General features: G+C 42.0%; 1 protein-coding gene across 1 annotated transcript; it reads right to left on the minus strand.

Moving 5' to 3' along the window:
* Positions 1 to 2,073: 2,073 nt before the first annotated feature.
* On the minus strand, positions 2,074 to 3,633 carry GJA10 (gap junction protein alpha 10). Its single transcript, XM_034766892.1, has one exon. The coding sequence runs from the start codon at positions 3,631 to 3,633 to the stop codon at positions 2,074 to 2,076; it is 1,560 nt and encodes a 519-aa protein (XP_034622783.1).
* Between the last annotated feature and the right edge of the window lie 10,500 nt (positions 3,634 to 14,133).

Raw genomic sequence — 14,133 nt, forward strand, 5'->3', positions numbered from 1 at the left:
ACAGCCCACTTCTTCGGATGCATAGCATAGATGCATCCGAAGAAGTGGGCTGTAGTCCACGAAAGCTTATGCTCTAATAAATTTGTTAGTCTCTAAGGTGCCACAAGTACTCCTGTTCTTCTTTTTTATATTTCTTTAGAAGACCTGGCCCAAAAGGCAAAATAGCAGATACTGTCATGTCCAGTATTTAAGAATGGCAGGCAAGACTTTCATTAATTTTCATTAAGATGCTGCTTAAGTTCTGTCATGTTTGTTCTGGTTTTTATTGATTATCTTTTAAATAATCCCATTCTATTATATTCCAGTCCTTATGCTGCACTTATCATCATAGTATCTGAATGCCTACCAGTAGTGCATTAAGCAGCATGACTAACATCTGTCATGTATTGTTTGATCTTTCATCCTCTTTCCATGGGAAAAACATGTGCAGTGGAGTGTCTTGTTTTGGTAGGGGTTTTGGTTTGTGTTTTAGAAATATGCCTGTTGTTATGTATTTATATAGCAAGGTCAAAGAAAATGCACTTTGTACTTGTAATGGGAGGTTTGTCATTAGTTCCTGCGGGAGTTCATTCCACAAACAAATAGAAAAAAGCTCTGACTCCTGCACGGATGAGCTTTACCCTTATCATAGAAAGTCCCACTGTGCCAGAGCATCATAGTTGTTATCCAATGTCTTCATCCTGGAGCAGTACGCAGTTTTTCAGATATTCTGGGCCCAGGCCATAGAGCTCCTTGAAGATAAGGACCCAGACCTTGAACTTGATTCAAAATTCTATGGCAAGTCACTGTAGGGAGCAGAGGACAGGTATGATTTGCTTGTGATAGTCTGTGTTGCTGAGGAGAAAAGAGACCTTAGCCTCATAGAAAACCAGCAAGATGGACTCTGAGCCCTCTCTCCAGGCAATCTTGGAAACAACAAAGGGAAAATGATGATATTGTATTTAAGAGAATGAATATTTTCTTCTGTATGGTATTTGCTGATTGTCTATATGTTATAGAAACTCTGGCACAATTGAAACTGGTGGATACAAATGGTAATGTGCTGAATAATGTACAAATATACTTTCTGCTTGTTTGGCAGAGGTTCAGATGTGTAAAAAGGGTAGTTATTAAAGAATAGGGGGGAATGGAATGACGTGTTAGAGGGCCCACAGTGTTTTGAAATTAAGCTTGTTTTCTTTTAAAATAATTTTTGCTTCAGAATGTATAAGATAGTATCTGAAGGTCTGCAAATCCATTCTTACTGGAGTATTCTCATTGAAATCTGTGCCCCCCCCTCCCCCGCCCCATGCCAGTGCGCCTCACTAAGGGTTTGCAACCGCTGAGCTTAAATTATTTTAAAATGCAACTTTGTTGGCATCTGGATCCAAATTACAATTGTTTATTAAAATCGAAAGTAAACAAGCTAGTTTCAGACAGCTTGTGTGGTTTTGGAATATGAACAGTTGCTAAATATGAAATTACCCACTTGCTGTATTATTCAGTGTTTTATGGCAAAAAAAAAAACCCTAATCTAGTAGAAATTTTATATTTTTGATAAAGACGTAACAATCTAATTTAGGCAATAGTTTAACCCAAAGATACAGTCCAAGAGAAATCCTGCCCCCTCAACTTGAGGGGAATTTTCTCATTGATTTCAGTGGGGACAGGATTTTAATTTAATTTCTTGTACTGGAATGAACCTCTACTAGGATATGGTAAAATCCTTTAAAGATCAATTGGGGGATATATTTATATAGTTTAAATATATAAGAAACCTCAGTGACCAAAGCCAATAAAATGATGAATGATCTGTTACTGATAATATTCACTTTAGAGACAAAAGACAATCCCAGTTAAGCAGAGAGATAGTTTGATTTGAAACCTCCAGGAATTGTGAGGCATGTATAGGAAATAATGGCGTCTTTTTCTTTTCAATCCCTTTGCCATTTATCCATTGATGGCTCTGGCCCTCTACTAGCATGAAGCCAGGTATGTCGTTTGTCACTGTATCCAAACAACTCCCCAGCCACAGCCTGGCCATCCTGAGGCCTGCCTCAGGCTCAGACACCTTCCAAGGAGCAGTAACTCACACTAGAGAGCAGGACACTTGGCGTTACTTACCATGGACATTCTGCGTCCCATTGCAGAAGGGGGTGGTGGGGTGATGGGTGGGCTGCTCTCCTCTCTGCATTTGGCTTCAGAGCTGGAGCCGTTCCTGGAGTCGGAGCTCTCCGAGTCACTGGCCAGCTGGTTCTCGGACAGCACCCTGGACAGGAAGCTGGCCTTGCGATTGCCCTGATAGTGCCCGCTGTCCGGAGAGTCACCGCGATCGTCCCCGTAGTCTTTGCAGCTGCCCACCCGGCTGTGTTTGCGGAGTACATTGCGGAGGGCTTGGGGAATCTCCAGCGGACCGGCACTAGTGGGGGTCTTGGCCGGCTGCACAGCGTTCCTGGGCGGCTCCGGGATGTGCTGTTCGCTCCCTGGGCAGCTCTCGATGCCCTGCTGGGGCTGCTTGTGGGTCTCCTCGCTGCTGGAGGAAGGGTGTCGGGATGGCTGTCCCAGGTGCTGGTTGGGGAGCTGTCTGTAGTGCTGCTCCCTTTCCCGGGGGTGCTCCGGGTGCTTGTAGAGACGAGGGACCTGTCCATGGTGCTGCTCGCTTCTAGGCCTGTCTGTGCTGCACCGGCGCTGCTCAGCACCCATCCCTCCTGGCCTCTGGCAGGGATCAGCAGGTGCCTGAAGCACTTTGTATCCTTGTACTGGGGGCAGGTAAACAGGCAGCCCACCCTGCTGGTTTGGCAACAGTTTATAGCTGCTCTGGGGGGAGGAATTGCTCATGATGCAAACTTGCTGCACCACTGAGTTCTTCTTCAAGGTGCAAATGCTTGTCTCCTCTGCCATCGCTGCCTCTCTTCTCTGCCTCCCATGCAGGGTCTTCTTTATCTTCTTTATCCCCAGGTGGATAATCTCCAGGATGTTCAGGAACAGGGAGACGGCTGCGATGCTATGCATGAAAATCATAAAGATGGTCTTCTCTGTGGGTCTAGACACAAAACAATCTACCGTGTTAGGGCACGGAGGACGAGTGCATTTGTAGAGGGGATACATTTGAAGCCCATATAAAAGATACTGACCTATCATAAAGCCCACTTCCACCGCTGAGCGGGTCAAGATATGCAGGACGTAGGTGCGCAATAGGGACCCTCTCAAGGGCGCTTTGTTCACTTTCTTCTGTTCTTCTAACTTCCTCAGCTCCCTCTCCATTCTCTTGTGCTCCTCCGGGACCGGCTCCAGCTCTTCCAGCTGGGCTCTCAGATGGGTTTTCTTCTTCTGCCTCTCTTTCTCAAGGGCCCTAAGTCTATAAAGTGCATGTCCCATGTACACTAGGGATGGGGAAGAGACAAAGATGATCTGAAGCACCCAGTATCTGATCAGAGAGATGGGGAAGGCTTTGTCATAACAGACATTGCTGCAGCCAGGTTGCTCAGTGTTACAAATGAATTCAGACTGCTCGTCATCCCAAACATCTTCAGCAGCCACTCCCAGCACCAGCATCCGGAAGATGAAAAGGATAGTGAGCCAGATTTTTCCCACGATGGTGGAGTGGATGTGCACTTCCTCGAGGATGCTGCCTAGCAAGTTCCAATCCCCCATCATCAGAGGCTCATGTCTGAAATGGAAAATCCCATGTCATTAAAGCATCCCCCACTAAGCTGCATTTCTATAGGAACTGGAGATTTTCAGCTGTGTTCAATAATGTTTTTTCATATTTCTTTATGATATACCCATACGGGAAGAGATTTTAGAAGTTCATGAGTTTTCCAATCAATGGCTCATTAATACACACACAAAATTAACATCATATTAAGGAGGGGGGTGAAAGATGCAAAAGCAAGATCGTACTAAGCCCTTAGAGGCTGTTTTCAGCAATAAACTTTTGAAGCTGTTTCCTCACTTATTGGTTTACATCACATCCTTACTATTATTGAAGCAGTTGATTTTCTTTTTCATTATCATTGTTCATATTATCATGCTATAGCTGGCAGCAGCTTCACCCACTCAATTTCTGTGGCAGTGGCGCCGGCTTTGGCTTTGAATATGAGACAGCTACGGCAGTGTGGCGATAACTCAGGCAGGCAAACTAAGCTCATTGACGGTACTTTGAAAAGTAGGCCTGACATGAGACTTTTATTGCTAGTACCTTACATCTGTAATAGACCCTTTCATCCCATGGCTTCCTACCATCTATGGGCACAAATGTGAAGTTTTCATATTCATTCATTCTGAGCACATTTCTAACTTTACACCTCTGGGTAGTCTCATTAAATTCAACAGGAATACTCACATGCAAAGAATTTGCGGGGGGTGGGGGGGGGGAGGAAGGCTTAGATTTTATTAGGGCAAAGTCTTACAGAAGTCAATGGGGTTTTGGCTTGATCACTAATTTTAGGATTTATGAGTATCTTTACAGATAGAATGAGGAACACAACTGAGTGATATAAAGATTTTTAACAGTGAGTGTGGGAAAATCCATTTAATTAGCTGAAGTCCAAAGGCCCTTGTGCTCTTCACCAAATGGGACCTAAATTCTGCAACAAGAGCCCTTGGTTTCTGAGGCACCTCAGTGCAGCCGGTTATGGAGATTTTGTGGGAACTTCATATAAGTTCCCAAATTGATATTTAAAAAAAATGTAATGTGAACATGGATGTTATATTCAGTATCACTTCCCTTATATTTCACTAACATGGTAAAATACTGGAAGCCACTGGAACCTCATCTACACTAGGGCTCTCACTTGTGCTTACACCAGTTCAGCTGAACTAGACCTAGCACTGGTGGGAATTTTTTGCTAAAATTCCTTAGCGTAGGCAAAGTGGAAGATGTACAAGTGTGGCTTTTACTAGCCTGAGACTTTGAGATTATGTTCGAATATTCTTCCTTTATGTGTTTCGTTTCTTCTCATACAAACAGTGTTTAAATGAAGTTATAAATTGTTTTTCACTGCCAAGTTCTGATAGAGCATCCTAGGAGTAGAGAACATCTCAACCTTTGGAGGAGGAAAAACAAGTGGGTTTATCTGTGTAGGGAACCTAAGCCATATTTCAATTTAGGCTTGAGTAACTTTAGTTGGCCAAATGTTTAATGAAAGTTCAATTACTAGGAGATGTTTGAAGCAGCTTTCTGGTTTGTAGGCAAAAGGTTAATAGAATAATGTCATCCACTTGCCATAGACTTTGTCCCACCTCTTAGAGTTCTTTTCCCAGTGTCTTAACTCTCTGTCATGAGGATGTGTGGGAATGTGTGGGTAAGTAAACACTGACAAATTATTAATTATATTTAAACAAAGAAGACAGTGATGTCTTGGGCCTAAGTGAAAGTCTATCATTTCCTTAACACATGGTACTTTCTTGTATCCTGTTTTCAAGAGACATCCATTTGTGGTTATTGTTAAAGACATTCACACTTTAACTTAGAATCTTTGATGTGACTTCAAGATCAAGATGCCAAGTCTTTGGCTCACATCAAATTACAACTACCAGCCTTTAACATCTAACTGGCCTGTGAAGATATTGACATATTCCCTGAGGCGGAGTAAGGACATTGATCACTATAAAAGACTAAGCTATGTAGACAGAAAGGGAGGGAGGCGATCTCTTGCATCAACAAGGACACCCAGAGTGGTATATTCAGTTTTCTTCCCTGGACTTGCCATCCAAAGAATAAGAGGTGAAAGACTCTGACCTTCTGCTAAGCCAAGCCTGAAGTCTACAACTGAGAGAGAGGAGAGACCAAATTCTCCCTCGCCCACATGCAAAAAAATCTTCATTTCATCCTAATGATACCAGTAAATATCAACTTAGTTCCAAACTAATACCAGTCATGTGAACTGAAGACTTTAAGAACGTGTGAAAATCCTCTGCAGAGCAATTCAAGAACATTAGAATAGTTCCAAGTCCCATTAGTACAAGTGCGTGTGTCTTTCTCTTTGTTTGTCACTAACTGTTCCCCAAAGTAGACACTAAACCCCTTAGTCTGTTACCTAAACAGCAAGCGATCTCTGGGTTAAATGAGTGTCATTCTAAAGATGCAGAGTATGGGATTCTATAAATAATTTTGTATTTGTGCCAGACTGCCAGAAAGATGTGGGCATTGTGTTCAAGCGGGGTGGAGAAACAGATTAAATAAACCACAGTTTGATGTAGTTTCTGTGAACAGTAAAACTCAACAAGAGAAAGCCAAAAGAGGAAGTTACTAGGAAATCATTCTAAGAGCTGTACTTCCTTAAAACCAAGGCAAGAACTAGCTCTTGCTTTTAACAGATGCCTAGCAAAATTGCTGAAATCAAAGGGAACAGTTTATCCCCTTAACCTTCCTGTGACATACTAGGAATGTTTTCCTTAATTTGTTTATAATCATTCAATGTAGTTACTTACTGTAGTAATTGGTGAGCCAGATAAATTAAACCATCAATGTATTGCTTATACTTTAATTATAATCTTGATTCGATGATTGCATTTTTATTGTAAACTTGATAAGTTAAATTAGCTAGTGACGTTTTGCTTAAACTCACATTTGTTTTCTAACTGCTTGCTTAACCTTTTAATAAATGGATAAAAGATCTGCTGGAATGTTTTATCTCCCAAAACTTCAACACAAACAAAGTAATGTATGTAGAGATAAAAGGTGAAGCTATTAAAATCATTCCTGAACCATCATACATTTTAATTATTTAAAATAATACCCAATTATCCCTCCAAATGGGTCTTTAAAGAAAGCAGGAGGCAGTGGGGAGTGGGGGAGGTCTTGAGAGTGGTATCTGTCTCTAACCATAGAGATAACACAACCAGTAGATGGCAGAAGTGGTTTCCTGCTGGCAAAAAATAAGAATTCTGACAATGGCTCATTGTTACAGTATTTATAGTCTTGGCTGAAAACTCTCAATAACATGCATTATACTAATAAGCCACATTCTTTCAGTCTTTCTAGCCATCTTCACATTTTTTATCCTCTTTGGGACACTCTCTCAGCATTTCCAGCTGCTCTGGACTTTTCTTTTCCTTCTACATCCTTTATGGTTAGGGAAGACCGGAAAACAAGAATTTAATTTTCATGGAAAAATGGTTGAGATTTTGGAATTTGTTTTCATTCCAGTGTGGAATGAAACAGACATTTCAAAAATATTGAATGAAAAGTTGAGAGGGAGAGGCTAACCACCCTCACCCTCCAAGATTGGAACGGGGACTTCAACGTCGGTATCCCACATTACAGGTGAATACCTTAACCATTCAGACACTTGGTTATTCTGGTCCTTTTCTCTAGCTCTCTGATTTAGACCAGAAATTCTGTCCTGAACCTGAGAAAGTTTGTTTTCCTGACCATTTGAATCCTCACTTGAACTTCCTTTTGACACTGAGAATTTGTTCAGGAAACCTAATTATTCCTGGTATTCTCTTAGCTTTCCTGATGTATCTGGGATACCTTCTCTGCTCCACTCTATTTTTCCAGTTATCCACAAAACCAGAGACATTGGAACTCTTCAGAAGAAAATAGTAATGAATTTCCCCTCTCTTTGTGGAATACTGTATTGGTATTTCTTATGTTATATAACAGATTTCTATTACATTAACTATATTACTATATAACTTCAGAATACACAGAAATCTGGGGGGTGAAAAGGTTTGGCAAATTCTGAAACTTTCACTAGAAAATGTTACATCACAAGCTTTTTTAATGGGCACTGCGTGACCTATTTTTCAGATCTTGCAAATGAGATTCATAGTCTGAATTCAACAACAACAGTAATGCCATGTTAGCAAACACCCCTAGACCTCAGTGAATTCAATCAAATTATAAAATATCCAGCAGTAAAGTGGGAGATCCAGTGATACACCTAATCACAAGCTTCCACTCCTAAGGCATTCAAGGGGCTGTGTATTCCTTAGCGGTGTTTGCTGATGGATCAGATTATGTTACTGCACAGCTTCCCTGGAAAGGTGATTCACCCTATGGAAGGTGCAGCAGTGAAACTAAGAAATCTTATGTAACATTTGCTGGGTTGCAAGAGCCTGATCTAATGCTTGTTGAAGTCAGTGGGCTTTGGATCAGGCCCTAAGCGATAGGGCTTGCCCAGGCTTTTTCGGCGGCAATTCAGCGGTGGGTCCTTTGCTCCGAGAGGGACTGAGGGGCCCGCTGCCAAATTGCCACCAAAGACCGCAAGCATCTGCTTCGTTCGCTGGTGCCTGGTGCCTGCCCTGCTAAGTGAGGTGCTGGCTTGTAGATGCAACAGCAAAGGGGAGACAAAGCCTTCTTTTAATGCCAAGAAAGAAGAGGCAGGGGAAACCTAGCATCTTTCTAGCAGAGGAAGAATAGCAATAATGTCCTTTGGCTAATGGGAGGCCAAAGCATCCATTCTGGGGAGGACATAGAGGGGCATGAACATACTGCCTTGACTCTAGCAAAGCATTTGGTTCTTAGCTTGCCTTTGCCAGTATTTAAATAGCTGTATCCTAGAATCTCTGGTATAGTTCACACTTTTACTGCTGATATTATTTGAAGACCATTTACTTGAATGGCTGGGTTGGCAGAACAACAATGTGGTTTATATGGTGAAGGCTCTCCCTGCAATGGAAAACCTAGTCTTTTTATGAAAACCATCATTCTAGAGAAAAAGCTAAAACCGTGTTAAGACCTAAAATGAAAGGATCAGCAATATTGTTGCAATAGTAATTTTCCAGTGTCCCTAACTCACTTGCTTTCAGTGGTATTATCTGGGTGCCTTTTAACAATCTGATCTTTAATATCAGTCTCAGAGTCGAAGTAGCTGGGTGCGAAGGGAAAAAATCCCCTTACGATACAATGGTGAGATTTTTTAATTTTTTTTTCTTAAATTATGAAAAGTACAATAGCTATTATATATCTTGGACATTTCTAATTACACTTTTTGAAATACCAAAAAGGCTCAGGTGACATTACAGGTTGTCCAAATGTGATTTTTATTTTTATATTAAACTTTTAAAAGTCATGCACAAAAATTATTGAGGAAAATCAATTTGTCTTGTGGGGAAAAGTGAGTTTGGCATTTTTATTGATTTATTTTCTAATTAAATTTTAGTTTGATTCTTTTACGTAATTAAAAAAAATCACTTCTCAGTTGAATGTGTGTCAGTTTTGTCCACTATGATTTGCAAAGGCTGAGTTACAAACCGGTTAAATTCTAACAGATATTTTAAAGATACATGGACTGCTGTTATAACCTATCACTAAAGTATTTACAAGATCACTGCTGATTAAGTTACCAGCTTTTCCGAAGGATAATTTCTATGCAAAAAGTGAAATATTAATTTACAAATTCTTTTTCTGTATTATTTCTACATGTTTTAATTTGGATGTCTTCACTTCAAGCACACACACATATCTGTCTGCTCCACACTTTCCCCATACATGAGTTAAGATATTTTTCTGCTGCTTACCTTATGAGAAATTTCTTGGTTATTAGTAGCTTAGAACATTACAGATGGATTCTAGACTGTTGCTGAATGTTATAGCCCAGAGAGCTTCCTTTGAAATTGATATTCTTTTAGTTTGTTTGTTTGTTTTTGAAGACCAAAAACATAGATGTGGAACAGTTGGCACGCTGAACACAATTCATAGTTCTGTGAATGTGAATGCTGGGATCACTGAGCCAAACTATATATGCAGAGTTTGATCAGCTGGTGATGGAATGGTGCCCCTAGCCAGAATTATCATGCAATTATTTTAGTCAGTGGCTTCTAACAAAGTCATGTCCCAAGGCTCAGCATGTACTTCAATGCTTTATAACGTCCCTGCTAATTATTTTCTTCAAATCCACAAAGGCTATGCCTTCTTGCTGATCCGATTCATAAATGAAAGTTTATTTTGTAAAATGAATAAATAACCTCCCTTTACTGTGCTAGAGATTCATATGTTTTCTTTACATTCCATTAGTTTCCATGTGAATCAATGGTGAGTGATCAATCGGTCATGTCCGATTTCACAGTCTGTTGCCTAGTGAGTTAAATTAGCATCTGTTAGGGGGATACTTTGAAACTATAGGCAGTTGAACATGGATATATATGAAAGTGGAAACCCGTAAAAGACTATTCAGAATCTTTTGTTAGCTGCACAGTTTTCCTGACAGTTAAGAAATTCTGATGCTGTGTTTGTGATCCAAAGAGACCCAGATTTTCAAAGATGCGGTGTGAGGTGCAAAGTTCACAATGTTTTTCTGCAGCATAGTATATTTGCTTTAGCACAGGGCTTCTCTTTTTTTTAATCCTCCATAAAGTGGAATATTTCTTGAGAGAGGTTCTTATGTGGATCACTTCCCACTTCAGTTTCACAATCTCAGTTCCACAATGTCAGTAATATTTTCCATGTATTTTTTTCTAACTGTGCTCTCTGTCACAATGACTGACTGTAAATGTACAACTAAAAATTAAATTCCTCACCTTTTGTCTTTAACTCCATTATCTCTTGTTTATTCCATTTCCTCTCCCTTCTCCAGCAGATGTAATATGACAGCCTTTTCCTACAATCACCCTGGACATAGATGCTGCATTTTTCAGCCATTCCTCATGAAGACACATTGGGCTTTCCTTGTTTTATTTAGCTGTACTACAGTAGTGCCCAGAGGCCCCAACTCAGATCTAGGCTCCATTTCACTAGACTTTGTACAAACACATTATAAATCCCAAAGAGCTTGCAGTCTAAATAGCACTTCCTTTCCACTATCATTTTTTTTGGGTCTGATATAGATTTTACAGATGAAGAACTGAGCCACAGCATACGTGGTTCGATTGGCACCCGAGTTAGCCTAGCCTGGGTGTGACCAGCCACACTGCAAGGCCATACCCGGGTTACTACATCCTCATTGGTGCTGCCCTCCCCCATGGGGGACTTCTGGGAGTGTATCCCATGGTTCCCTTGTGCTGCGGTAAACTAAGAACCAATATGATTTTTTACCAGTGAATTGTGGGAGAACTTGTCAGTACTTCTGGGCACATGGGGGAATAGTGGGAAGCCACTAGAGGACTATCAGCATTCAAGTGATTTAGCCTGCATCCTCACTCCAAAGTTAGCAATTTACCAGCCTCCAAGTGAAAGTAGCACCTAAACTCTAGCCCAGGGGTCGGCAACCTTTGGCACGTGGCCCATCAGGATAATCTGCTGGTGGGCCGCGAGACATTTTGTTTACATTTACATCCAACACCTGAAGAACTTTCCAGAGTAGTGAGGAAACCAAGGCAGGGAAAATGCATGTAGGTATGTTTATTTTGCCTAAAATTCTCTTTCTTTCAGGCTTAGCAAAGAGCAATGGGGTATTTAGACTCCTGTGCAAAGTACAGCCATGTGTATGTTTTGCTGGACTTTATCATGTACCCCATAACAGATGAACTGTGAAACAGAAGGCTCATGCCTACGGTGGGATTCTGGAGAATATGTAATAGCTGCTGGGGAGACTTGGGAGAGGTGGCACAAGCTTCAAGACTAGGCAATTGGACCATTGGGGGTCTTCATTGCCAAGAGGGGGTGTCAGTCATGAGGTCTATACCTAGCATGCCTGCCTAGAGGTCCAAAGCCAGGGACAGTGTCTAAATTCTTCCCAGCTTCAGCAGGCTAAGAAGTGGAAAGAAGTGGATCTTGGATAGTTTCTTCCCTGGTTGGCCCACTACTTTATGCATTGCGAAACTGTCCCCTATGAAACCAAACATTTACAAAGAAAGTGCAGGAGCTGCAAGAGAATATCTTAAATGAGACAAACGCATCCTGAACAACTCTACTGCTGATCATACTACCCGAAGCAGAATCCTGTAAATAAGCCACAATACTCTATGAAACAGTGTTCTGACTCTCAGGGTACGTCTATACTTACCTCCGGGTCCGGCGGTGAGCAATCGATCTTCTGGGATCGATTTATTACGTCTTGTCTAGACACGATAAATCGATCCCGGAAGTGCTCGCTGTCGACGCCGGTACTCCTGCTCGGCGAGAGGAGTACGCGGAGTCGACGGGGGAGCCTGCCTGCCACGTGTGGACCCGCGGTAAGTTCCAACTAAGATACTTCGACTTCAGCTACGTTATTCACGTAGCTGAAGTTGCGTATCTTAGTTCGAAGTGGGGGGTTAGTGTGGACCAGCCCCTACGCTCATCTTCCTGGGTGAAGGCAACTTCCCTTTTCAGACAGCTGTGGAAATGTAAACATCTGTAAAGGGGCAAACTTATTTATACTGATCTTTTTCTTCCTGTAACCACTGCTGTGCTGCCTCTCCCATCTATAGCCCTATTGGCAATCTTGTGGGATCTCTTCCATCTAGAGCCTGCTAAGATCCAGGAACAAAGGAGCCTATAGTTTCGCTGTGCCACATTGTGGCACCTCCTCCATCTGTAACTCTGACCACATCAAGGAGAGTCGCTACTCATGGCTGATACCCTGTTTAGGAAGTAATTTTGTGACTGAGATTGGTGGTGGTGTCTGGAAGCTGAGAATTTCACTTGGCAAAAATAACTTCATCAAAGTCCCCAGACGCAAATCTGTAACAGCACTGTGATGTGCCTTTAATAAAATTAGGCTCCCAGAAAATATATAATTGTTTTGGTTCAGGACTTAAGGGTGATGATATAGGGAAGTGGCTCTCAACAGTTCCAGACTATTGTACCCCCTTCAGGAGTCTGATTTGTCTTGTGTACCCCCCAAGTTTCACCTCACTTAAAAACTACAAACTACTTGCTTACAAAATCAGACATAAAAATACAAAAGTTTCACAGCTCATTATTATTGAAAAATTGCTAACTTTCTCATTTTTACCATATAATTATAAAATAAATCAATTGAAATATAAATATTGTACTTAAATTTCAGTGTATACTATATAGAGCAGTATGAACAAGTCATTGTCTGTATGAAATTTTAGTTTGTACTGACTTCACTAGTGCTTTTTTATGTAGCCTGTTGTAAAACTAGGCAAATATCTAGATGAGTTAATGTACTCCGTGGAAGACCTCTGCATACCCCTGGTTGAGAACCACTGCTATAGGCAGGGCCGCCCGGGCGGGGGGGGGGGAAGTGGGGCAATTTGCCCCGGATCCCGCAGGGCCCCCACGAGAGTTTTTCAGAGCCCCTGGAGCGGGGTCCTTCACTCGCTCCGGGGGCCCTGGAAAACTTTCGTGGGGCCCGGGGCCCTGGAGCTTCTTCCGCTCCAGGTCTTTGGCAGCAATTCAGCGGCGGGGGGTCCTTCCACTCCAGGACCCGCCACCGAAGTGCCCTGAACACCCACCGCCGAAGTGCCGGGTCTTCGGCAGCAATTCGGCGCGGGGGCCTCCTGCCGCTGAAGACCCCAGGCTTCCTGAATCCTCTGGGCGGCCCTGGCTATGGGCTATTTTTGTTTGGGGGTAGAAAGAAGCTGGGTTTGACTGTAGGACAGACAGAAATGTTAGTATCTTTTTTTCCTCTCTGTCATTAGGCTTTTCTGGGTTTATTTTTTGTGAAAGGTTTCCTGGGTTATAAGGGATAAAGTTTCATCTTGGGATTTGTAGAGTGTGTGGGGGAAAATGATAGAAAAATCACCTCCACTTAGGTTATGATAGAAAATCATAACCACTTAGATGACTATTCAAGGTCAGGAATGGGTGACCTTCACCATCTCACTGAATGAGTCTGCTTCGGGAAATCTGTTCAAGGAAATAGGAGTCTCATTGTCTTTAAAGCTTGTACTGAGAGAGCAAAATAAAGGTTATATGCCCTTCACAGCTATAAAAAATGAAGTATCTGTTGATGTGGGGAAATTATGTACCAGTTAGTCAGGCCTGGTCTACACTAGGAAATTAGGTCCGTAAAACTATGTTGCTCAGGTGTGTGAAAAATCCACACCCCTGAGCGACGCAGTTAAACCGACTTAACCCCTGGTGTAGAACGGCACTAGGTTGATGGGAGAATTCTCCCATTGTCCTACCACCTCTAGGAAGATTGGAGTATGCTGGTTGGAGAAGCCCTCCTGTTCACATAGGTAGCAACTGCAATGAAGAACTACAGTGGCACAGCTGCAGCACTTTCAGTGTAGACAAACTCTCAATCTTTTCTTCCCTGGTCTACAGTAGAAGCTGCTGCATTTTATACTAATACAGCAAGAGATAAG

This window comes from Trachemys scripta, chromosome 3, assembly GCF_013100865.1.
Source record: "Trachemys scripta elegans isolate TJP31775 chromosome 3, CAS_Tse_1.0, whole genome shotgun sequence".
Taxonomy (NCBI): Eukaryota; Metazoa; Chordata; order Testudines; family Emydidae; genus Trachemys; species Trachemys scripta.

What these genes read in the sequence shown, in the direction of transcription:
- GJA10 (XM_034766892.1), bottom strand. Translation starts at nt 3,633, where the DNA reads ATGGGGGATTGGAACTTGCTAGGCAGCATCCTCGAGGAAGTGCACATC.